Genomic DNA, 25,208 nt, shown 5'->3' on the forward strand with positions numbered 1-25,208 from the left:
AGAGGGTCGTTCAGAGGAGGGAAGGCCAGCAGTGGAACTATGGACTGGATCACCCACCTTTGTCTCTAACTGGGCTTGAAGGTGGAGGGACCTGCTTGGAGGGACAACTGTTTGGGAGAAAACAAAGATGAAGCTCCTGAGAGTTCTGATACCTCATGTTCTGTGTTACTGAATTAATTGGAAATTATGAAAATGTACTTGGAGAGGTGTTAGATTAGCTCAAGAAGTGCTGGTTAATAACTAAATGATGGTGGAGGGAAACTCCCAGATATGTTGAAAGATAATAGGGTGGTTCTCAGGCAGGAGATGGAAGCAGGAAGTTTGTTTTCTGAGATCTGCCCCTGTACCTTCCGAACCCCAGCTGAGCTCCTAGGTAGAGCCCGAAGGCCAGAAAAGGGCCTTAATGGGACACTCAGACCCCTGTTCCCTGGGGATTCTGTTCCCACCCTCCATACCTTTTTGATATGCAAAGCTTTGTCTCCAGTAAAAGGAATTCCATGCATTCATTCAGTGGGGCACAGTGTGGAGGGATTCCCCCTCCAAGACAGAAATCTTGGGAATTCCCCGGTGGTCCAGTGGTTAGGACTCCACGCTACCACTACAGGGGGCCCGGGTTCGATACCTGGTCAGGGAACTAAGATCCCTGAATGCTGTGTGGTGAGACCAAAAAAAAAAAAATCTTCCGGTGCAATCGGCCATATCACATGGTAGTCACCTCCTCTGTCTAGACAAGGCTGCTTTCAGATAGTGGAAGCATGGCACATAAGGGAAGAACTCAGGACATGGAATCCAAAGACCAGGGTTTTCAGTTCAGCTTTGATACCCAGTAGTTCCTGAGCCTCAGTTTCCTCATCTGTAAAATGGGAACAACAGCCCCTGCCTCACAGAGATTATTGCAAGTATTAACAGAGGTAGGAAGTGTCAATTGCCCAGGACACAGTGCCTGGTACATATTAGGGGGTCAAACATGGGAGCTGTTATCTTCAGAGGAGGAAGAGAGGGAAGGGCTGAGCGCAAGGAATGCTGTCCTCTCTCTCTGTCTCGACTCATTGACAATGTCACAACCCAGGCACGTCAAGACACAGCCTGAGGACTTCCCTGGAGGTCCAGTGGTTAAGACTTCGCCTTCCAATGTAGGGGATGCAGGTTCGATCCCTGGTTGGGGAGTTAAGATCCCACATGCCTCGTGGCCAAAAACCAAAACATAAAACAGAAGCAATATTGTAACAAGTTCAACAAAGACTTCAAAAACTGGTCCACATCAAAAAAAAAAAAAATCTTAAAAAAAAAAAAAGACACAGCCTGTCTGAGCCCTCAGGTTCTACAGTCACATATTCTGGGTTCAAATCATCCCAACTCTGCCACTACTATTAACTGTATGAGCTTGGGCATGTAACTTAGCTACTCTGAGCCTCAGTTACCTCATCTGTAAAATGGGATTAATCCCACAGGGAACCTACCTTGTGGGATTGTTCTCAACGTGAAATGATGTACTGCTTGTAAACAGCTTGTCAAAAGGCCGGCAGGTGCCAAACTTAATAGATGTTAGCTAGAATTAAGAACTCAGGTTCGGGGCAGAGTAGGGGTCTATGCCTGAGTCCTTCCACTGCCCACTCACTGTCCTGGATCCCCTGTACTTGGGAGACCTGCCGCTGGACAGTTCAGGCACCCACAGCCCTGGCACAGCTCAAGGATATGGTCTTCGATTTCTGATGCCATCTTGTCACAGTTGACCCCATAGTCCTTGTAATCGTCTAAAAGAGATTCGGGAAACAAAGGCATCAGCTGGAGATGACCTTGGCAGTGAGGCCTGCTTGGACAGGGGACTCTAACATCCTGTAGCACTTTCAGGGTGCTGAGAAAGACCACCTCTCCCTGACCTTGGGAAGCCCTCCCTCCCCCGTCCCTGGCCCAGGCCCTCTCACCGTCCGCCTTCAGGGCCGCGGAGAGCATCTCCACACACTTGTCCCGGACAGAGTCCCCCGTGAGATAGCAGGGCGCCAGGAGGCAGACAGAGGGGGCAAAGGTGGGGCTCGAGGGGCTGCTGGGTGTTCTGGGAGTCTCTGCTTTCGATTTGCCGCTGTTTGATCTGAGGATGACAATCAGTAATAGACATTTTGACATTAAGTGAATAAAGCATTTACTGAGCACCATTCTAGATGTTTTTATGGATGATCTCCTTTAATCCTCATAAAAACCATATGAGGAAAGTACTATATATATATATTTTTTTGGCTGTGCGGCGTGTGGGACCTTATTTCCCCAACCAGGGATTGAACCCACGTCCCCTGCATTGGAAGCGTGCAGTCTTAACCACTGGATGGCCAGGGAAGTCCGGAAGGTACTATTTTAGGCACTTGACATGGATCATCTCATTTAATCCTCCTAACAACCCCATGAGGTCTGTACTGTACGTAGCCCCATTTTAGAGTTATATTTTAAAGTGCATTTTAGAGAGAGAGATGCATTTAAAATAATATGACAGGTCACATATCTGGAAATCAGTAGAACCAGAATTGAAACCCAAGAGGGTGAACTCTGGTACCCAGGCACTTAGCCAAACACTGTGCTCTACTGAGAGGTTACAGAAAGTGTAACGATGCCAATGACTCTATCATCCACCAGGCACCATGCTAGCTGCTCTCTCTATCTGCTCTCATAGAACCATCTACTCACTCATTCAATAAATATTAGGCACCTATTTTCCAGGTACTGTGCTAAGAACAAGGGATAAAGCAGACAAACCAGAAAAGTTCCCTCACTACAGTCCAGTGAATAATGAATTTACCACCACTTAAGAGAATTGTCTTTAACCGTGTTTCAGGAACTGTGCCAGGCACTTTAGGAGCATTTTCTAATTTGATCCTCACAGCAGTCCTTGGAAGTAGGTACTGTAATCATCCCCATTTGCAGATGAGGAAACAGAGTTACACTACTGAGATCTGCCTAAAGTTACAACGCTAAGATTTGAACCTAGATCTACCTGATTCCAGTGTCTATGCTCTTAACTCCTGTGATACACTGTCTAAGAATGATCCCATTATGGTTTTGGCTTAAAAGACCACAAATATATATGAACTGGAAGGATAACCATGTGTCTTAGCTCGGGCTGCCGTAACAAAATACTACAGACTGCATGACCTAACAGAAATTCATTTCTCACAATTCTAGAGACTGCAAAGTCCAAGATCAAGGTGTCGGTTTATTTGGTTTCTGGTGAGAGCTCTCTTCCTGGCTTGTAGACAGCCTCTTTCTTGTTAAGCCCTCACGTGGTGGAGAGAGAACAAGTGAGCTCTCAAGGTGTCTCTTATAAAGATGCTAATCCTATTGGATCAGGGTTCCACCCTCATGACCTCATTTAACCTTAATTACCTCCGTAAAGGTCGTATCTCCAAATACAGTCATATTGGGGGTTGGGACTTTAACATATGAATTTTGAGGGACCACACATATTCAGACCATAACACCATGTTAATAGCAATTATCTCTCTGAGATGGGATTATAGGAGATTTTCAGTTCCTTCTTTCACTTATACATATTTTCTAAGTCTTCTATAAAGAATATATCTATTGATACTTTTGTCATGAGAAACACTTTTTGTTTGCTAACATTTGACAATCATGAGTAGTCCCTCTGTGCTGATGGCTCAGACCGGAAGCTTCCTGTCTTCCTGTTCTCAAGAAGCCGCCAGCAAAAGGTGGAAGCAACCCAAGTGTCCATCAGTAGATGAATGTATGAATAAAATGTGGTATATAACACAATGGAATATTATTTAGCTATAAAAGGAATGAAATTCTGAAACATGCTACAACTTTGAAGACATTATGATAAGTGAAGTAAGCCAGATACAAAAGGACAAATATTGTAAGCGTCCACTAATATGAAGTACCTAGAGCAGTCAGATTCATAGAGTAGAATGGGGCTGGGGGAGGGGAGAATGGGGAGTTATTATTTAATGAGTATAGAGTTTCAGTTTCAGATGATGAAAAAGTTCTGGAGATGGTTGGTGGTGATGGTTGTACAGCAATATGAATGTACTTAATACTAGTGAAGATGATGCTGGGCTTCTGAAAAGTCAAGCCCAAGAAATTGTGTCTGGGAGTGAGGCTGGCTGAGTAGCTCAAGCTTCCCAGTGTTAAAAACCTGGGGTTACAAGAGAATCCCATCTGACAACTTGCTGAACACTGATCAGTGTGAATTCTGCCGTCTGCCTCCTCATCCCCCAACTTGTGCTATTTGTCCTAACCTTGAATCCCCTCTGTCACCATAGATACCCTTGGACCACTGAGAGTTTTGTGTTCTCTGGAGCCTTGAGGTTCCTCAAAGGTGTCTCAGTGCTGCCACAGGAGTGGGGTGGTCTGAGGAGGGAAGGCTCTGCCCTTTTACGGTTTATGGGGTTTTTTTCATAGTTCCCCAACCTGAGATTGAACCCAGACCCAGGGCAGTGAAAACACCAAGTCCTAACCACTGGACCGCCAGGGAACTCCCAAGGTTTACATTTTGAATTCCCAAAAATTTTGTCCAAAGGGATTCCCTAGCTTTTATTTTTTTAATGCAGTTTGAACTTTACTCTTCTAGATTAATTTACCCTGGATTCTACCCAGCTCTGTCTGACAACTGGGTTGCCTGGCAGCAGAGCACAGGGAGGGATAGGGAAGCTGAGATCCAGCCAGCTCTCTCCTGTAGTCAGATTTCAGCGGGAGTAAAGGTGTGGGTGCGGGAAGGCTGGGAAGGGTATAAACTCTAAAGTCTAAGGGCTGCCTGTGACCAAAATGAATCCCCCTGCACCCAACCCTGGTCTCGGCCCCTGGGCTCTCACCTGCACAGCCACAATAGCCCCAAAGCTGGTCTCCTCTTGCCCTCCTTAGAATCTATTTGCCACACAGCAGCCTGGGGGGTCCTGATCCCATCGCTCCCCTGCTTCTGACCCTCTAACAGCTTCCAATCATTTTCAGTATAAAGTCAAACTCCTCACCATGGCCTCCTACCCTCCCCTCTACATCTGGCCCCTGCCTCCCCTTCTGACCTAATCTCATGCCCCACTCCCCTCACAGTTCACTGAAGTCCCCCACTGCACTGCTGCTTTCTGTTTCTTAAATACACCTATCACTCCCACCACAGTGCCTTTGCACTGGCTGGTCCCTCCTCCTGGAAAGCTCTTCCTCCTCCAGCTTTTCCTACAACTGATGACTGGTGCTTTCCCACCAGGTAGGTCTCAGCTCAAATGTCACATCCTCAGCGAGGCCTTCCCTGACCACCCCAGCCAAGCCGACTGTCCTGCCCTGTAACTCTCTAGCACATGACCTGATTTCTTTCATTCACAGCACTTATCCAAGTCTAAAATTAACTTGTTTATGTGTTTATAAACACTGTCTGCCTCCATCTCCAGATTACAGGTTCCAGAGTATGAGGACCCCATCAGCTGGTTCACCATTGTCTTCCAGCACCTGTGATAAGGCTCTAGGTAGACACATGATAAATCTTTGTCAAATGAATGAATAGATGAGGAATTGAGGGAGTTGGCCACAAAGAGATGAAAGGCACATCCAGGGGTCTAGACAGAGCTGAAATGGGCAGGGGCAGGTCCTCTTTGGAAAACCAGCTGCCCCACTTCTCTAGGCTTAAGAGAAAGATCTCCCTCTGAGCCAGCATCTGTCAACTCCCACAACCTGGGCCAACCTATCTCCTACAGCTGGGATGGAGCCCCAGATTCTTCCTGGTGCTGCCCTTCACTGACCTGTGTGCCCATCACCACACCCTCAATGTCTAGCACTCACCAATGGGGAACCACCAGGAGTCAGTAGCGCACTGCTTGGAAGGAGGCATAATAGTAAGAAACATTAACAACAGTTGTCATTTTGGGGACAGCTACACTGGGGTGGTATATTTATTAAGAACCCAGGCTCCAGAGCCAAACTCCCAGGTTCAGGGTCTGACACCACCACCTTGTAGCTATTTGACCTTGGGTCAGTTCCTTAACCTCTAGATGCCTCAGTTTTCCCACATGTAAATGGAGAAAACAATAGTACCCACATTATAGAGTTGCTTAGAAGATTAAAGCACCTAAGAGAGTTCCAGACACAGACTATTTACAGAGATTGCCACATTAAGTGTGAGTATTATTACTAAGCATTATGCATCTATTGAGTACTCATTTGGGTTAGGGATGGTGCTAAGCATTTCGTTATCTCATTTGATCCTCACAGTGACCTTGAGAGGTGGGGTCATAGTTATCCCCATCTTACAGTTCAATAGACTGAGGCTCAGAGAGTTGAACTGACTCTCTCAAGGTTATCCAACTTGCAAATGGCAGAGTCAGACCACACATCTAGCTCTGTCTGCCTTCCAAATTCTTTTCAACACATCTCACTGTGTCCCTAAAAAGCGGAGAGTTTTCCAGAGTCCCCTTACCTGGACTAGGCTGGGCTGCCTGCTGCATTTTCCCCCCCACCTTCCTGGCAAGGCACTTCCAGCCTTAGTCCCTCCTCTTGGCTAGGAGCTGGCTGGCTGGCTGGCTGGGATTCGTGTCTGGACGGCATATCAGGCAGCCACGCTCATTTTGCTTTCAATGCACATGATTGGGCACTGCGCCAAGTTGCAGAGAGGGCATCATCGGCGGGGGCGGGGGTGGGGGTGTTGGATGTGTCAGCAGCTTCCTTCTGCTCCCCGGATGTGCCAGTGCCAGCACCAGCCTGTGGTCTGACATCACCAAGTTCTTAAAAAATCCTCCTGCCCCAGGACTGAGCAGAGGCACCTGGAGGCCCGTCTTGCTGCTCCTATGCGCCACCTCGAGGGCATTTTGGTTACTGCACCACCAAGCCTGCGGAAACTGCTCAGGTGAAAACAAAAGTCAACCGATTAAGACAAATGGTCCTAAGGGCAGCTGGCAAGGTGCAATCTTATTCTCTGTCACAGTGGTGGCCTTTGTGGTCTGTCCCCTGGTACTCCAGCTACAGTTCTCCAAGCACCATGCTCACTCATACTGCCACACCTCTGCATGTGCCATTCCCTCTGCCTGGGATGCCCTCAATTGGCTTGTCTACCAGGCAATTCATCTTTCACTTCTCAGCACAAATACTCTCTCTTCCCTGAAGTCTCCTTTGACTTCTCCAGTCATGTTGAGATACTGTGTTCCCATTACACGTTATATCTTCGAAAAACAAGCATTTTTTGGCGTCTGCCTCCACACTAGTGATTAGCTGTGTGAAGGCAGAGATCATGAGTTTGTATCTTTGCCTGGCTTTAGAGGCCACAAACTGGTTGGCTACAGATGTGTTTTGTTTGCCCTACTGTGTCTTAGAAAAATCTGAATATGTTGCCAACATATAAAATTGGGCGTTTCTTATGAAAATCTAATTGGCCAGCTTTCCTTAAAAAATTGGAAGGCATGGCACTCTGGGCCTGCATTCCCATAAAGCATCAACCAGCTGGGGCTGGGTAGTGGGTATCCCCTTCAGACGGGTAGGCACTCTCCACTAGTCACCCAGTGTGTAAACATGCCCTTGACCCCTGGAGGATGTTGAGTTTGCAAGAAGGTGCTCAACAAATATGCTTGCTGAATAAATGAATGAATGAGAAAGATAAAATAGAGAGGTAGAGAGTGCAGGAAACAGTCTGGGTAGTGGATAAAGTGAATTCACAAGACTTGTTTCTCTTCCTTTGGGTTGCCCACCCCCAACACTGAACCAGCAAGAAATGGCACAACTACTGGAAGGCCAAACATACTCTGCTTGACTGACCTTCAGAGAAAGAATGCATTATGGGAAGGGTGCCAAGAGACTTCCAGGCCACAAGGCAAAGTAAGGAGAAGAGCCTGAAGGTATAAATCCTTACACAAATGCCAAATGTATTTATTATAACATCGAACCCAGAAATGGGTTAGTGGTCAGTACTTCATTTTCAGATAGGACAGTCCTTCTTTATGCAGGGCTGTCCTTCACATCCGGGACATTTAGCATCTCTGGCCCCTGCCTACTAAATTCCAGTAGTGCTCTTCTCCTCCCTCCCATTATTACATTATATTATAGACCAGAGGTTTGTGTCTCCCCCAAATTCATATGTTGAAGCCCTAACTGCCAGTGTGATAGTATTTGGAGGCGGGGCCTCTGAGAGATAATTAGGTTTAGATGAGGTCATGAGGGTGGGGCCCCATGATGGGATTAATACCCTTATAAGAAGAAGAGAGATCACAGCCTGAAAGCTCCCTCTCTCTGTCATGTGCAGTCACAGCGAGAAGGTCTGCAAGCCAGGAAGAGGCTGCTTTAGAACCAGGATGATGCTGGAGCCTCAATTCCTAGGCCTCACCCATGGCAGACGTTGCTAACTGACTACAAGACTCCTTTCTTCTGACGTAGGATGCAGCCTCAGATTCGCTCTCCAAGCAGCACTCCAGAGAGCCTCCACTCAATGGCTGGAGCTGGCACTCGGCTGCCAGGGTTGGGTTACGCAACACAGCAGCACCATCAACATCCGGGCCTGTTTTATCTTCATGAAACCTTAAACGACCTAATATTTGCGCCTCTTCTTTTCTTTCCAATGTCAGTCTTACTGGTGCGTTAGGCCTAACGTAACTGGGCAGCTCCCACACACACTCCCCTAGAAGCCAGCACCCTTACCACTCCCTCTGGTCACCCCAGCATCCAGTATGGCCCCTGGACCTTAATCATTTGCCTTGATAGACCTTTAAGCCACTTCCTGGCCTGCCCTGCTCTCCCCTCACCCTGCTTCTCCTGCTCTGACCTCTGACCTCCCTCCTGGACGACAGTTCATACTCCTCTCTCGATCCACAATCTCTCCTTGGTGATTTCATCCAGGTTTGTGGCTTCAAATGCTATCTACACATTAATGATTGAAATTTACATTTCCAGCCCAGGATTTCTTCCTGAATTCCAGCCTCGTTTAAGCTATTGCCTATTCAACTTCTTCACCTGAATGATTTATACACCCCTAAATCCAACATATCCAAACCTGAACCCTTGATCTCCCACCTCAAGCCTGATGTACATAGAGTCCTCCCCATACCAATCCACGGCAATGCCATCCTTGCAGACGCTCAAGTGAAAAGTCCTGGAGTCATCCTGACATGTATTCTTCTCTCGTACCCCACATCCAATCCGTCAGAAAATCCTGACAGCTCTCCCTTCAGAATATACCCGGGGTCCCCCACTTCTCCCCACCTCCACTGCTGCCACTCTGATCCAAGCCACCATCATATCTTGCCTGAATTATGGAAACAGTCTCCCGGCTGGTCTGTCTGCTTCTGCCCCTGGCCCTAACAATCTAGCACAGCAGCTAGAGGGATCCTGATAAATTCGGTCATAGAATTTCCACGCTCAGCACCCTCCAGGGGCTCCTGTTTCACTCCATCTTCCAACTCCCCGCCTCACTTATTCACTCCAGACCCACTGGCCACCTCACTGCCCCTTGACCCTGCCAGGCACACTCCCACTTCCGAGCACTTGGTTTGGAATGACCCCGATGTCTGCCAGGCTAATTCCTTTCATTTCTTTCACGTTTTTGCTCAAAGGTCACCTCCTCAACGAGGGCTCTCCTGACCACTGCAGTGACCATCCTTCCCAATCCCCCTCACTCTGCCCTATTGTTTTCCATAGCATTTATCACCTTTTGAACCATCCTGTGATTTACTTATCATATGTATTTCCTGTCTCCCCCATGAGAAAATAGGCCTCATGCCTGTGGGGATTTTTGTTTCTTTTGTTCACTGCTATATCCTCGGCACCTAGAACAGTTCTTGGCACATAGTAGGCCCTCAATAAACATTTGATGAATGAGTGACTTGATGATTTAGGGTAGATACCCTAACCAGTTCTGCCCAAACCCAGAGATCCCAGCCCAGGTACAGTCTCTCAAGACCCGTTCTCACTGGGTTCAACTTGACCTTGAGAATGTTCCCCAAACAGTGATGGGGCAGTAGTGATTGGTCAGCCACCCCAGTGAAGGAGCCACACGTCTGATTCAGAGGCCCACCCAGTCTTACTGTGCGGTCTTAGAAATCAGAGGCAACGTAAGAGATGACGTTTCCTCCTCTCCCCTGCCTCGGGCTTCCTCCAGTAAAACAGAGAGAGACACACACGCTGAACGGGACTGCTGGGGTGGAGAAGTCCATGGTTTCCTTTACCTTTCCATCGATGGTCTTTTTGGAGAGGAGGTGGCCGAAGACTTGGAGTCCACAGAGTCTCTCCTGAAAGAAAAGAAACTGGAGATGACATACTCTCGTAGGCTAGCATGAGTACTGGTCTAGAGAGCTCAGAGGCCGGAGAGAAGGCATCCTGGAGCCAGGCCTGCTGCGCTGAGGATGACGAAGTCCATCTGGGCCACAGCTGCCTGGGAGGGAGAGCTCCAGGGGGTGCTGGCTGGTCACCCTCACCTACCCTCCATCAAATGAAGTAATACGAGGGAAGGAAACCAAGATCTGCCAAGCACCTAATACGTGTCAGATATGTTACATGTGTTATGTCATGTGTTACTAATTATTAATAACTAATTCTCAGCAGGCCCTTCCTCCTTGCTGTCAGGCAGGCCTTGGCTAGCTGGAATCGATGGATTGGAATTCCTGGGATTGTCAGTTCTCATGAGGAGCTGGAGAAGATCAGCTTCAGACTCTCCTGTGGGCACCTTAAGAGGAGGAGAGAAGCATGTGGGCCTTGGAGCTAGAAGAGCTGGGTTTAAAACGGCAAGTGAAAAAGCAGGATACAGGACTTTGCTGGTGGTCTAGTGGTTAAGACTCTGTGCTTCCACGGCAGCGGGGCATGGGTTCGATCCCAGGTTGGGGAAGTTTCGCATGCCACACAGTGCGGCCAAAAAGAAAAAGAAAAAAGCAGGGCCCAAATTTAGATGCGTACTGTGTCTGAAGTCAGGCAAGAAAAGTAATGCTTAGGAGGGGAAAAGATGAAAAGAAAATACATCCAAATGCTAACCATGGTTATATCAGGGTGATGGGATTAGAAGGGAAAGTTTCCCCCCATTTTCCAAAATACATGTAGCTACAGTCTTTATACGGTAGAATGCATTTTCCCCGTTTTTTGGTTTTATCATTTTAATCTGCTTGTAAATTGTAACTCCCCATGTCACTTACCCAGCTCTCCTTTTTATTTTTAAATTTTTATTTATTTATTTATTTATGGCTGCATTGGGTCTTTGTTGCTGCACGTGGGCTTTCTCCAGTTGCAGTGAGCGGGGGCTACACTTCATTAGAGTGTGCAGGCTTCTCATTGCGGTGGCTTCTCTTGTTGCGGAGCACGGGCTCTAGGCGCGCGAGCTTCAGTAGCTGCGGCACACGGGCTCAGTAGTTGTGGCTCGCAGGCTCCAGAGCGCAGGCTCAATAGTTGTGGCACCTGGGCTCAGTTGCTCCGCAGCATGTGGGATCTTCCCAGACCAGGGCTCGAACCCGTGTCCCCTGCATTAGCAGGCGGATTCCCAACCACTGCGCCACCAGGGAAGTCCCCCAGCTCTCCTTTTAATTCCAGCACAAGTATCACCTTCTAACAGACTATTTGTTTACTTATTTTATGCATTGTCCGAGCACCCCTCATGTAAATTTCAAAAGAGCAGAATTTGGTGGGTTTTGTTCCCTGTTGTGAACGCTGTCTCTGCTAGGCCCACATCACTCCTTGGGCACTCCTTCTCCCAAGTGCACTGGGGCCCAAGGGCTTCCTCCTGCAAAATCCCCTGGGCCTCTGCCCCAGGGAGTTCTCCGTGCCAGCCAGCGCCAGGAGGCCGGTGGGCAGGAAGTGCTGGGGAGTTAGCCCCAGGAGCAGCCCTCAACCAGACACGTGGAAATAGGTGGGCAAATACCCCAGCTTCCTCAGCCCTCAAGAGGGTCAGTTGAGGTGTGTTCTCCACTGCTCTCCAGCGGGATTTAAGCCCTGGTGACCCAGGGCAGTAACCTGCTCACGAACACACCCTGTGCCAGTTCCCTTCCCTTCCGTGTCTCACTTCCTCACTCCTCTGTCTGCATTTCCTGAAATCACTTCCCAAATAAGCCTCTTGCACTTGAATCCGTGTCTCAGGGTCTGCTCCTGGGAGGCCCAATCTAATATATTCAACTGACTTCTCCCAAGTGAATAGAACAGTGCCTGGCACAGAGTAGGTGCTTTATAAATGTTTGTTGCTGAATGCTATGAAGTCAAACAGTAAAGAAATATTTTAAAAAGTGGAAAAATAAACCTGCCCAGAGGTAACAACTGTTAGGTTTAATGTCCTTCCTTCCAAATCTTTTTCTACACGCATACAAACATATATGACATTTATCATTCTAAAGAGGGAGGCAACGACATGACTTGTAATCCCAGCCCTGCCCCTGGGCAGGTCATGTTCTCTGAGCATCAGTTCCCTCATCTGTCAAATGGAGAGAAAAGGACCTATGTCTTGGGGCTGGCTGGGAAGAAGAATTTAGATCATTAACATCCCTACAGCAGTTCCTACCACAAAGCTGTCCTCAATACTCCATAATCCTAGGTATCTGATTTCTGGTCTTCCAGATTATGCAAGGTTCCTGCATGGATTTCCAGCTCCCATCTCATCCTCCAGGTGGTCCGGGAGACAGTGGGTGAGGAAGGTTCAGGGGCCAGCTCTAATTATCCTGTGGACCAGACTCATCCAGCTCCGGACCTTTGCCCCAGCTTAAACACAGGGGGAGGCAGCAGAAAGGGAGAGGGGCAGAGACCCTCCTTCACAGTCCCACACGGGGCCCTGGGAGTTCCTCTGCGGGGTTCCTCCCTGAGTGCCCCATGGGGATGGACAGGTGCAGGCAGAGCCGGAAGCTGAAATTCTTGCAGCGGGAGAAAGGAGGGAAGATGTGAGCCTCTCCCCACATCTCCCGAGACTCCCCATTTTCTGGCCCTTCTTCATTGCTTTTCCTTTCAGAACAAACCGGAAATATTCTGCAGTTTTTGCAAATGATCATTATGAAAACTATTCAGGAACATGAGAAAATGCCTAGAATACACTAGGAAGATAAATGAACAGGGATGTAATAGCTTGTAGACTCTGCCTACAGGAATTGGGAAATTATGTATGTAAGTAGATCAGGACTGGGAGGGAAGAGAAGAAAATGAAAGCTGTTTCATTTGTCAGAAGTGGCAAACTGTGAAGAAATATTTTTAATTCTTACTTTACATTTTACTAATGTGGTTATAGTGTTTATATAAAAAATAATGATAATGAATTGTCATTAAGAAAACTAAAAAGAAAGGAAGTTCATCAACTGAGCTGAAATAGGACCCCTGCCCACTAGATTCTCCCAGCAAGGTGGGGGGACCACTGTCTGCTCAGCCATGGTGACAGCTTTATCTCATAGCTCCAGCTGTGAAAAGTGAGCTGGCATTAACAATTCAATGCCCCAGGATGTTGTTAAATGTAAAATGCTGGTTACAAGACAGTACATAGTGAGGTCCCAATTTTATTAAGAAAATACACCTCTCTTTCTCTATGTTCTTAAAAACGATGAGAAAGATATACATCAAAATGTTAACAGTGTTATTTCTGTTATTTTCTTCTTGTGTTTGACTTTCTAAACTTTTTATAAAAATGTGACTCACCGTTGATATAAATAAATATATTATGTGAAAATGCTACAAAACAGAACATAGAGTTTAATTCCATTTTATTAATACAATAAGTATTTCATGGGTAAATGCATAGGAAAAATTCTAGAAGGATATATATATATATGTGTATGTATACACACACACACACACATACACTTTATATATAGTGAGATAATGACACTTAGGCCATAATACTGAGTCTCAGAGTCTAAGGTGTGTGTAAGTGATTAAGTTCAGCCCAGAATTTGGCTTTCTGCTTTCCACTGTCTCCTTGTCATTACCTATTGCCCTTGTAGGCCTTTAAAAGAAATCCCTTTGCTGATCATTCAGTGGGATTTGGGGACAGAGCAAAAGGAAACACCTGTGTTCAGGCTGCCATCTGTTCCCAGACGTCTACACTCGCTATTCCACAGATTAGTCCCATATACCATTTGGTCACCTCAGCCTCTGTCTTTCAACTACATCGCACAAGATCCTGAGGCTTCATTTGCTAAGGTGCTCCGAACCAAACAGTTGCTCCAGACATGGCCAGACCAGCCAGAGCATGAATTTTCCACAGGGAACTGCAATGGTACAGCCAGGCCTAGCAGTATTCAATAAATGCTCACTCCGTGCGGGGCACGGTGGCTCACAGGATCCCCGGCAGCCAACCTTCTAACCCGTTTGGGAAAACCAAACACACCATGTGAAAAGTTAAATGCCAATCAGGATTTCTCCAAGTGGGATACAATTGCAAAATTAGCAAAATGAAAGCAATAGAACATACAAAAGATTACAGAATCATTTGACAAGTACTGCATTTTAAAAAGCAGACTATAAAATTGATGATGACTATAGAAAACAAAGAGAAAATAGAAAAAACATAGACCAAAATATTAATAGTGATTGTTGTGGGGTGGCGGGGATGTGAGTGATTTTTTTCCTACTTTTTATTATTTATTTATTAAAATTTATTTTATTTATTTATTTTTGGCTGCATTGGGTCTTCGCTGCTGCATGCGGGCTTTCTCTAGTTGCTGCGAGCAGGGGCTATTCTTTGTCGTGGTGCGTGGGCTTCTCATTGAGGTGGCTTCTCTTGTTGCAGAGCACGGGCTCTAGGCGCTCGGGCTTCAGTAGTTGTGGTGCATGGGCTCAGTAGCTGTGGCTCGCAGGCTCTAGAGCGCAGGCTCAGTAGTTGTGGTGCACGGGCTTAGTTGCTCCGCAGCATGTGGGATCTTCCCGGACCAGGGCTTGAACCTGTGTCCCCTGCATTGGCAGGCGGATTCTTAACCACTGCGCCACCAGGAAGGCCCTAAAAGTACTGTTGTTCTGATTTCAAAAGCAATACAGAATCATTGTGAATAAAATAATACAGATGAAAAAATTTTATTGTAAAACATAGAATATGAAGCTCTTCTTAATTACAATCACACAGATACATTTTTGTTTTTTTAAAGATGGTTTCATTATTTTTTCTCATTTCAAAATTGGCACATATTTATTGGGAAAATATTAGGAATACAGAAATTTGCAAAAAGAAGAAGAGGGACTTCCCTGGTGGTCCAGTGGTAAAGAATCTGCCTTACAATGCAGGGGGCACAGGTTCAATCCCTGGTCAGGGAACTAAGATCCCACATGCCGCGGGGCAACTAAGCCCGTGCGCCACAACTACTGAGCTTGTGCACCTCAACTAGAGCCCGCATGCCGCAAACTACAGAGCCCACACGCCCTGGAGCCTGAGCGCCACAACTAGAGAGAGAAAACCCGCACGCCACAACTAGAGAGAAGCCCGCGCACCGCAATGAAGACTGAGCACCGCAACGAAAGATCCCGCATGCCTCAACGAAGATCCCGCATACCGCAGCTAAGACCCGATGCAGCCAAAAATAAATAATAAATAAATAAAAATAAATCTTAAAAATATTACATCTTAAAAAAAAAAAAGGGAGACGACGAAGAAAAAGAGGAAAAAAAACCTCTCAATCCTACCACCCAGAAATAATCTCTATTACCATCCTGGTGTATATCCTTCATGTCTTTTTTCCTATGCATGTACATAAAATTCACTTATTTAATTTTTATAAAAATGGAATCATACTATATAGTACACTATATAGTACACAGCTTCTCTTAATACTTAGTGAATATTTTTCCATGTCATTAAATATTCTTCCATTCTCTCCATGGGGGCCCTATTGGCATTTTGAACATAATAAATGGTTCTTTGGTGTGTAGGACTATTCTGTGCATTGCAGGAAGAGTAGCATGGAACATCTCCTCTGCCCCACAGTTATTTTTACAACTAAAAATGGGAGTAGTGTGGTGGAGGTATATCTCCCTCCTGGTCAAGAAACACTCCCCTTATAGCATCATTTCCTAAAAACACTTATTTCATAGAATTATAATAAACATTCATTTAAAAAGGGTTCAGAGGAAAAAATGTTTCAGTAATGTCAGCTGAAAAATGTTACACACAGAACATATCATCTGTATGTTTAATCTGATTAATTCCTTAAAATGAATTCCTTGTAGTGGATATACTTGGCAAAAAAGGTATGTACATTAAAAATGTTGGTATATCACGATACTATCTGTATTATCTAGTACCATCAGGTACCATTCAGTGTTATCTAGTCTCACCCCCTTATCTATTAGATGACCCCCTCCCTAAGGAATTAAGTGATCTGTCTAGTCACACAGGGAATAGGTAGGACTTACTAATCCATCCATGAAGGCTTTTATCTACTGTCATGGATAAGGCATTTGGGTCTATCAGAAAGTCATGCATTTTGGGGGACCCTGGCTGGGGTGGGCAAAGGGGAACGGGCACGGTGTTGAGACCTCAGCAGAGGTCTGGGGGTCTGGCAGACAAAGATGGGAATCCCACTCTGTCACATAATGGCTGTGTGATCTTGGGAAAGGCCCTGCTCCCCAACCTTCAGCTTCCGCATCGCTAAATGGCAATTTGAATAAAGAGCCAACAAAACACTTTTCCTTCTCGGTGGACAAGTAAGTTCCTAGCCCCATTTACCTGAAACCCTGACAAAGGTGGAACGTCAGCTGTACTACTAGGCAGCGTTGCTTCTACTGCAAATGAGTGCTGATTGGTAAACTGTGTCTAGACAGGAAGGGTTATGAAAGAACTATAAATGATTAGTGGAAAACCACAGCATTTGGGCTACCCTGAGTGCAGTGGTCATTGCTCTTGTAACTGGTCATTGCCCTTGCTGGGATCCTGGAAACTTTGTCTATGGGACTGTTATAAGATTTAGGACGTGGGGCTTCTAAGTCAGGGGGTTCCCACCCATTGTGGTCTCATTCTCTGCACCTGAGAATGTCACCTGGGTGGGCCAGAGAATAGCTCTGGACGCTGCGTGGTCCCCTATGAGAACTCTTGGTGATGAGAAACACCTGAGGCTACCCTGCTGGCACAGTGCATCTCCTGTCCCTGAATCCTTCTAGGCAAAGCCTGTGTCAGGGATGGCCTGTTTGGGTCTTGTGAGTCTGTCTCGTTGAGCCAAGAAGACGCCCAGAGGGGGCACTGTAGGAGATAATAACAATAACCACCTTCTGGTGTGTGAGGATTAAATGAAGTTAAATAAACAGAGGTGTTGCCATAGGATATGACAAGTATCAGCTCCCTTCTCTCCATCCCAGAAAAAATACCTGTCTTTAGGCTCTTCCGCTCGTTTTTTCCTTGGTGGAGAAAGGCTTGTCTCTGGCTTCCAATCTGAACAGTCAAGCCCTTTTTCCTTCTTCTTTGCTTTTACTCTTTCCTCTCTTTTTTCTCCTTTGGGGGGTGCTGGGGAGTGTAAAAACAAAATGGTGATATTGTTCCTTAACTCTCTGTCTCAGCCCAACCCAGGACTTGGGGAGGAAGGAGCAAAGGTCAGGGACTGAGATAGCCTCCCCCTTCCCCAACAAATACCTGTTTAGAAACAAGTGCATATCCCATATGCACATGTGTGTGCAAACCGAAGCTGACACATGGGGACAGAAAGACCTTTGCACACACCTATGCACATATTCATATCAATGTGTATATACAGATATGTACAAACACACAAGCACACAGATATATATACATAGGAACATGTACAGGAAAACCCACCCATCTACAAATCTCCCACTGGTTTAGACAAGCATTGGCAGTCCCACTAGAGGCCATCTGTCACTTATTAAGTCATTCAACAACCATACACTGAGTGCCTGTTATAAGCCGGGCACCATCCATCCAGGTGCTGGGAGGAAAACTTGGCCCAAGCGACCCTGCCCCTCTCACCCAGCAGCTGCTTCCAGTTTCTGATGAGGACTTTGGCCAAGGACACCACCTCCTTGTCAGAGCAGTGCTTGCGGACCCCATTCACGGCAACTCCAATCCTGGTGGTCTGCAAACCGAGAGGGTTAGTGGCCGGTCTGGGAATCAGGACCCACTGGACTGGCTGCCCTAATTGGCAAGACCTGCCCCAGCTCAATCACCCCCTTCCCCTGGCCCAGCCTCTCCCGAGTCCCAGCCTGGACCTGTGGCTGAGGTAATAACCCTGACCTTATAACCAAGGCCCTGACCTGCTGTCCTGAGTGAGGTCAGTGCCCAAGGCCCAGCGCCCTGCAGGGATGGGTAACTGTGGCTCTGGTGAAAAGCTGGAGCAGTGGTGGTGGGTCTGGCTGACGACAAGGACTCCTCCCCATTCTCTGCCCCCTGGTGTCTTTGAGTTCAAGTTTCAGCTTAAGACACAGCTCTGGCTACTACAGCTTGGGTATGTGCTAATTTTTCAGGGCCAAGAGCTTCTGGTAAAGTTTGGGGGCTACATGGGTAACACATGGAGGATCTAAAAATGGGGGGCTTTTCCCTCTCCCTGAGTCACTGGCCTCTTGGATCCCACAGGCCCAGGGCCTTGGGAATTGGGGTACACAAGGAAAGCAAGTCAGTCTTTCCCCCAGACCCAGAGGGCCCCGAGGGCTTAGAAGCTACCCTGCCATCATCTAAAGGCCTGGGTTCCCACCCCCAGAGTACCTCAAGATCCCATCCTGCCGCCTTCCCTTGAGAAGTTCCTCCCAGACCCCATCCTTGGAGGGCTCCCCCTAAAGGGTCTTTCCCTGCCCCACAAAGTCACCCTCCACTCCAGGCACTGGCCATCCCCACCCACCTGGAGTAGCTGGATGGACATCTGCCAGCTGTTCAGCTTCTTCAGGAGGTCGAGGGCCCCTTCCTGTGGGAGGCCACAAGGTGAGGGCTGAGGCCCGTGGGGTCTGCCCCAGGCCCCTCTCTGACCGTTGTGTGGTCTCAGTGGGAAGGAGGGTGGCAGGAGGTAGGGAGGAGACTCTTCCAGTTACAGGATACAGGCAGCCCAAGTGGTCGAAGGACAGACAAGGAACAGAAGGAGGAGAGAAGAAAAAGCTTCTGCCCCAAACCAGCTCTCTAACTTCACCTCCCACCACCCAGCTGGGTTCAAGCCCCTCTGAGCCAGGGTCCAGCCCTACCCACTCACCCTGACCCCCAGCCATTGGTTCTGCTGTTCCTTCCACTGGGCATGCTCTTCCCTTCCCCATCTCTTCCTCTAAAATTAATTGCTTCATGGCTTATTGCTTCTGCTTTTATGTCTGTATCTGCCTCCCTTCACTTCCCAACTGGGAACGTCTGTAGGTTGAGGACTGTGGCTTTTTCTAAACAGCTTTATAGAGGTATAACTGACATACAATAAAACGCACATGTTGTAGGCTACAATGTGATGAGTTTTGACCTACATATACCCCCCTGAAACCATCACCACAGTCAAGATAAGGACATAGTCAGCATCCCTGACATTCTCCTTGTGCCCCTTTGTTATACATCCCTCGCTGCACCCCAACCCCTCTAGATGAGCTTGCATTTTTAAGGATTTTATAGAAAGTGACTGTAATGGAATTTCGCATCTGGCTTCTTTCACTCGGTGTAATCATTTTGAGATTCATGCACATTGTTGCACAGATCCACAGTTCCTTTTTATTTCTGAGTTGTTTGCCATTGCATGTATATACCACAATTTGTTTATCCATTCACCTGTTAATGGGACTGTTAGGTAGTTTCCAGTTTGCAGCAATTACAAATAAAGCTGCTGGGAACGTTCATGTACAAGTGTTTGCGTGGACATGTACTTTCTTTTCTCTCCAGTGAAGAGGACTGTTTAATCTCTGAGACCTCCGGGTTCAGCATACTGAACTCATCACTCAGGGAGCATCTCCCTGAGTGAATGAATAAAGCAGAAAGCAGAAGGCAGGAGGGGAGAGTGGGAGGGGAAGAAAGGAGACTCGGATGTGAAAAGCTGTTGGCTGCCAGGCCCTGAACAACCCCTGACCCATTTCAGCCTTCTCTTTCTTTCCACCCACTTCCTAGAAGCCAGCCCCGGCCTCCTGTCCTGAGACGGGTTCCCTGGGGAGCACCAGCTGACTGTGTTCTGTATGCCCCGAGTCCTGGTCCCACTGTGCACTGCCAGCCGCCAAGCCCCTCCCTATCAGTCTTCCTGGGCCACATCCCAAGAGCTGCCCTCTGTCAGTCCTCAGCCTCCCTTAGAACTTGGGTTCGTAGTCTGTTTTCCAAGGTGTGACCTGTGGATGTGTGTGCATGTGAACTTGTGGGCACATAAGCTTGCATGTACCACTAATTAAAGGCTTATTATCTGCTGGACACGGTTCTAAGTATTTTACATGCATTATCTCTTCTAACTCTCTCAATGACCCCATGAAGTAGGTCCTATTACTATTCCCATTTTTACAGAATCATTATCCCATTTTCAGAGAAGAGAAATAGGAACTGAGCTGGGATTCAAAATTAGGCCCTTTGGGTTCCACCCAATATACAACCATGTAGGTAGGTATGGACATAGGTCTGGCTAGACGTGTGCAATCATGAAATATCAACATGGGTAAGTGCAGTGGTATGTTGGTCAATGTTTAACGACAGGTTCTCAAAGGAAAAAAATTGATTTGTAGTGTTTGCCCATTTCTGTGGTGTCAATACTCCTCCCATGGCCAATGTCAAGATACCAATATGCTGTGACTGACCTGAAGGAGGTATTCGGAAGAGATGTGTGATGCGAAACCATATTGATATAACAGAAGTAAATAACCTCCAGACCATAGATGACAGTAAAATGCAATAAAATAATAAGGAAGTGATGATTTTGGAGTATTTATGACCTTTGTTTTTAATATAATTTATTTAATTGTAAGCATATAATTTAATGTTAAAAATAATGGCTGGGGGGCTTCCCTGGTGGCGCAGTGGTTGAGAATCTGCCTGCCAATGCAGGGGACACGGGTTCGAGCCCTGGTCTGGGAAGATCCCACATGCCTCGGAGCGACTGAGCCCGTGAGCCACAATTACTGAGCCTGCGCGTCTGGAGCCTGTGCTCCGCAACAAGAGAGGCCGCGAAAGTGAGAGGCCCGCGCACCGCGATGAAGAGTGGTCTCCACTTGCCGCAACTGGAGAAAGCCCTCGCAGAGAAACGAAGGCCCAACACAGCCATAAATAAATAAATAAATAAATAAAAATATTAAAAAAAAAAAAAATAAATAATGGCTGGGGCTTCCCTGGTGGTGCAGTGGTTGAGAATCTGCCTGCCAATGCAGGGGACACGGGTTCGAGCCCTGGTCTGGGAGGATCCCACATGCCACGGGGCAACTGGGCCCGTGAGCCACAACTACTGAGCCTGCGCGTCTGGAGCCTGTGCTCCGCAAAAAGAGAGGCCGCGATAGTGAGAGGCCCGCGCACCGCGATGAAGAGTGGACCCCGCTTGCCGCAACTAAAGAAAGCCCTCGCACAGAAACGAAGACCCAACACAGCCATAAATAAATAAAATAAATAAATTAAAAAAAAAAAATGGCTGTATTTAACAACTGGCTTGCAAAATTCCTGAAAGTTCAACAGTGTTAAGCCAGTTCCAGCTCACCACTGGGCGTGTGCCTCTGCATGTCATACTGTATAACTGGGTCATGTTGGAGAACAGCCATGAGCCTGGGTTGTAGCTGGACTCACAAAGCCTTGTGCAAATGTTGCCAGCTGTGTCTCTCTGCATGCACGAATGGGATGCGCAGCCAGCAGTATCTCTGGTCCAGGTGCGGAGCTGCTGTGTGTACGCTGCTCGAAGCATAATGTGTTTATTTGTCTTTGAGGGATGATGGTCGTGTCATAACATGTCTGAATGTGTGTGGCTGTCTGCTAAGTTTGTAGATTTGCATGTCAGGGTGTAGCTTATTGTGTGCATGCACACGTATAGGCATGTGTGTAGCTGTCTTTGTGTATCCTTCTGCAAATATAATGGTCAGTGTGTCAGTCATGTTAGGGTCAGTAACCACGTCTTTTATGTAGTTATGTTCATAGTTGCTTGTTTAGCTATATTGTGTGTGGCTGCATGTACGTAGTTATGTTTGTTGTGTGTGATCATGAGGCTGTTTGGCTGTAAGTCTGAAGCTGTTACAGTTGCTGTGCGCTCCCAGCATCTCACAAAAGCCCTAAGTTGCTGGGACTTCAGTAATTGGCAGTAAACCCCGGGCCTGAGCTGCAACGTGGAAGATCCGTCTTATTACAGGAAGTGTGTCCTCCTCTCCCTAACCACCACTGGGCGGGCCCACTTTCGCTCCCAGAGCAGGCCCCACCTTACTAGGTCACATGCCCAGAGCTCTGTGCCCACCCAGATGCTGCCAAGAACCCAGGCGCAGACGTGGCTGCAGGCTGGCTCTGTGCTACAGGGACCCTGAGGCCAGACTTGCAGCTTTCCTGGAGAAAGCTCTGGGTACTTCCACAGGAATCCTCGCCAAGGGACACCATTTCCTCTTCCCATTTCACAGAAGAGGAAATCGAGGCCAGAGAGAGAAAGTAGAGTGGTGGCTCTAGGTCCATAAAAGGAGTGAGGGGAGGCCAGGACAGGTCCCTTCCTCCTCAGGCAAGCTGCCTTTCTCAGGTCCCCTAAGCTGCCCCCGCACCCCTCACCCAGAGGCCCAGAATCTCCTGGCCCAGACCTGGGGTCAGCAAGGGGCAGGGCTGGGATAACCTGTCTACTTGAGTTGGAATTTGGTTCAGGAGCCCCGGGCTGCGCTCTGCCGCCCGCAGTTGAGCCTGATGACTTGAGGCTCAGTTTCACTGACTTTGGAGCATCCTGGAATGGGGGCTCCCAACACTGCAGGTTTCTGTGTTTCCTCTGGCTGTGCAAAAGCAGGAGTCACTCTCTAAGCCTTCCCAAGCACCAGTCCAGGTCTTCCTAAGGGTTTCACATCTCTTCCACCCTCACCACCACCAGCAGAGACAAAAATGCAGTGACATTCCTTCCCAGGAGGTAGGTAATCTCATCTTCTTACAGATGAAGAAACTGAGGCTCTGGTCTTCATATGGACACCAACTCATTACTGCCCATGTCTACTGGAGAGCTCCCTGACACTCCATGGATCCAGCGACCCCTCCCTCTTCCCTGCTCTAAAACCACCCTTAGGGTCCATCCCTCTCTCAAGCTCCTAAGATTACAGAATGTGCTGGAAACGCAGGTCCTGCTCCAGCACATGCCTACAGATGGTGGGAGGAGGAGGGCTCTGGGACAGTGCAAAGTGAGGGACCTGCCTGCTGGACTACCCTCCTCTCTCTTCCCTCTCCTGGTGAGCTCCAGCCCTCTCCATCCCAAGGCCAAGTTTGCTTGTCTAGGCAACAGGGCGGCAGCCAACTTGAGCAAAGATCACAGGGAGGATCAAACATTAACTTCAAGTCGGCCCGCACTAAGGGCTCCTGGCACTGAGCGCTCAGGGATCCGCAGGTAAGGCCTCCATTCCTGATTCCCCGCAACCTCCGGGCCCTTCTCTCCCCTCAGCCTCCCCCGCCCCTCAGCCCAGGCCTGCAGCCGGTCCCCCTTCCCCCGCCCCGCGGGCCCCATGGGCGCAGCGGCTGCCCGACACCTGTTCGGCCCCCGCCCGCCTGGGCCCCAACCCGCGGCCAAGGAAAGGGAGAGTTGCAAACAGAGCAGCTCCTGGAGCCTCAAGCTGTGGGGTTGGGGGATCCGAGGCCCTTCGCTTTTCTCTGCCAGATCCACTCCCGGGGTGAGGGGTAGACGCGGCTCATTACCCCTCATCAGTTCAAGTTTCTCTGCCCCTTCTCGGGTCACCCAGGATTTTGTTTTCCCCCGTCTCCGGCTCCCCCGTCCCGCAGTCGCCGCCGCTCCCCGGGCTTTGCACACGCCGAGTCCCGGGGCTTCGAGAGTCCTTTTCCAGCTGCCGGTCTCTTCACTCTCTTTCCCGGGCCCTGCACAAGCTAGCCAGGGGTCCCAACCCTGCAGGTCCAGGCGTACGTGCACAAGCCCGGTCTTTGGGGCCGTCACGGTCCACCCCGGAGCCCCGGGCCATGCACACGCCCACCCCGAGGTATCAGCAGTCGCCAAGGGGCGCCGAGCCCTGCCCCGGCCGTGCCTCCCTCCTGTCCCCGAGTCCCGCACGCGCCTCCCGGGCGCCCAGCCAGCACGCGCCCCCGGGACTCCCGGGCTCGCACGCGCCGCGCCTCCCGGGGGCTGGGGCTGTGGCCCGAACTCTGCAGCCTCACCGTGTTCTTCCTGGCCACCATCTTCTCCAGCTTCTTGGCGATCCTCAGCAGCTCCTCTTCCTGGCCCATGTTGGCCCGCGACGCCCGGCGGGACGAGGGGCGCAGGGGCGGCAGCCGGGTTCCGGGGGCCGGAGGCGCAAAGGCTGAGGGCGCGCAAGCCGCGCGGGCCCCAGACGCACCCGACACACACGCCCGGCGGGGGCGGGGCTCTCCCCCCACACCCCCTCGGCCGCCTGCCTCCCGACAGTGGGGGAGGGGTGGCGTGCACTAAATATAGACTTCAAGGACTCGCCGGGGCAAAGATTGCCCGCGCCCGCCAGGCGGGCCACCCGAGAGAGGGACGAGGCTGCGAGAGCGGGCCCTTCACCTCGGGCCGGTCCTGGGGCGCCGGGAGCTGAAGGGAGATTTGGGAAGGAGGGCTCTCTGGTGAATGGGGAGGCCGTCGTCCCTGGCCACAAGAGGCTGTTGTTGTCCCGAGGGTGCCCCGGGAGCTTCCAGAAGAGTTCTGGGCTCCCGTGTCTCTGCACCGTTGCAGCTCAAAGCCGGCGGACCTAGTTCATGCCTATGCCCAGGTGGAGGCAGTTTGGTACGCTTGAATCACATTATTTTGCATGATCATTAAATCCAATTCTGTCCTACCCTGTGCTCACTATTCGTGCACACGCGTGTATCCAGGCCCACTGTTGCCCTCAATTTTGTTTGTTACAGTGAGGTTTTGCATTTCTAACAAGCTCCCCGAGTGCTGCTGGCCCCACGATAACACTTCGAGTAGTGAGGGCTTGGGAAATTCTTAAGTGCACCAGACTTTGAGAAACCCGTGTCCAGGTGCACGTGCCCTTTATTTAGTCAGGGTCAGGACACTGCCTCCCCAATGGGATTAGATCTGGAAGGGAGGAAACAGAATCATGCCTCCACAGCTGTGCACACACATCTGTGTTCCTGTGGAAGGACCTTCCAAGTGTCCCCAGCAGACCCAGATCCCTTCCTCAATGTGAGTTTAACTGATAGAAAATGACCTATGTGTGTGTGGAGTGTGTGTGGGGGTGCTTATGGGCCTGGAAGGGAGGCATGAAAAGTGGTCCGCAGTGTGTGGGGATGGGAAGTT

The 25,208-nt window shown here is 48.8% G+C and overlaps 1 protein-coding gene across 1 annotated transcript in view; it reads right to left on the reverse strand.

Annotated features, from left to right (window-relative positions):
- The window catches only part of TCEA3 (transcription elongation factor A3), a 36,558-nt gene extending 12,233 nt beyond the window's left edge, over positions 1-24,325 (reverse strand). Inside the window, exons 1-7 of the mRNA XM_057546598.1 lie at positions 24,104-24,325; positions 18,696-18,758; positions 17,831-17,936; positions 17,215-17,350; positions 10,140-10,202; positions 1,926-2,089; positions 1,693-1,754 (exon numbers count right to left, since the gene is read on the reverse strand). Of these exons, the coding sequence (XP_057402581.1) occupies positions 1,693-1,754; positions 1,926-2,089; positions 10,140-10,202; positions 17,215-17,350; positions 17,831-17,936; positions 18,696-18,758; positions 24,104-24,172 (663 nt within the window). The 5' untranslated portion in view covers positions 24,173-24,325. The remainder of the gene's footprint in view (positions 1-1,692; positions 1,755-1,925; positions 2,090-10,139; positions 10,203-17,214; positions 17,351-17,830; positions 17,937-18,695; positions 18,759-24,103) is intronic.
- Positions 24,326-25,208: the final 883 nt, after the last annotated feature.

The sequence above is a fragment of the Balaenoptera acutorostrata genome, chromosome 1 (genome assembly GCF_949987535.1).
Source record: "Balaenoptera acutorostrata chromosome 1, mBalAcu1.1, whole genome shotgun sequence".
Lineage (NCBI taxonomy): Eukaryota > Metazoa > Chordata > Mammalia > Artiodactyla > Balaenopteridae > Balaenoptera > Balaenoptera acutorostrata.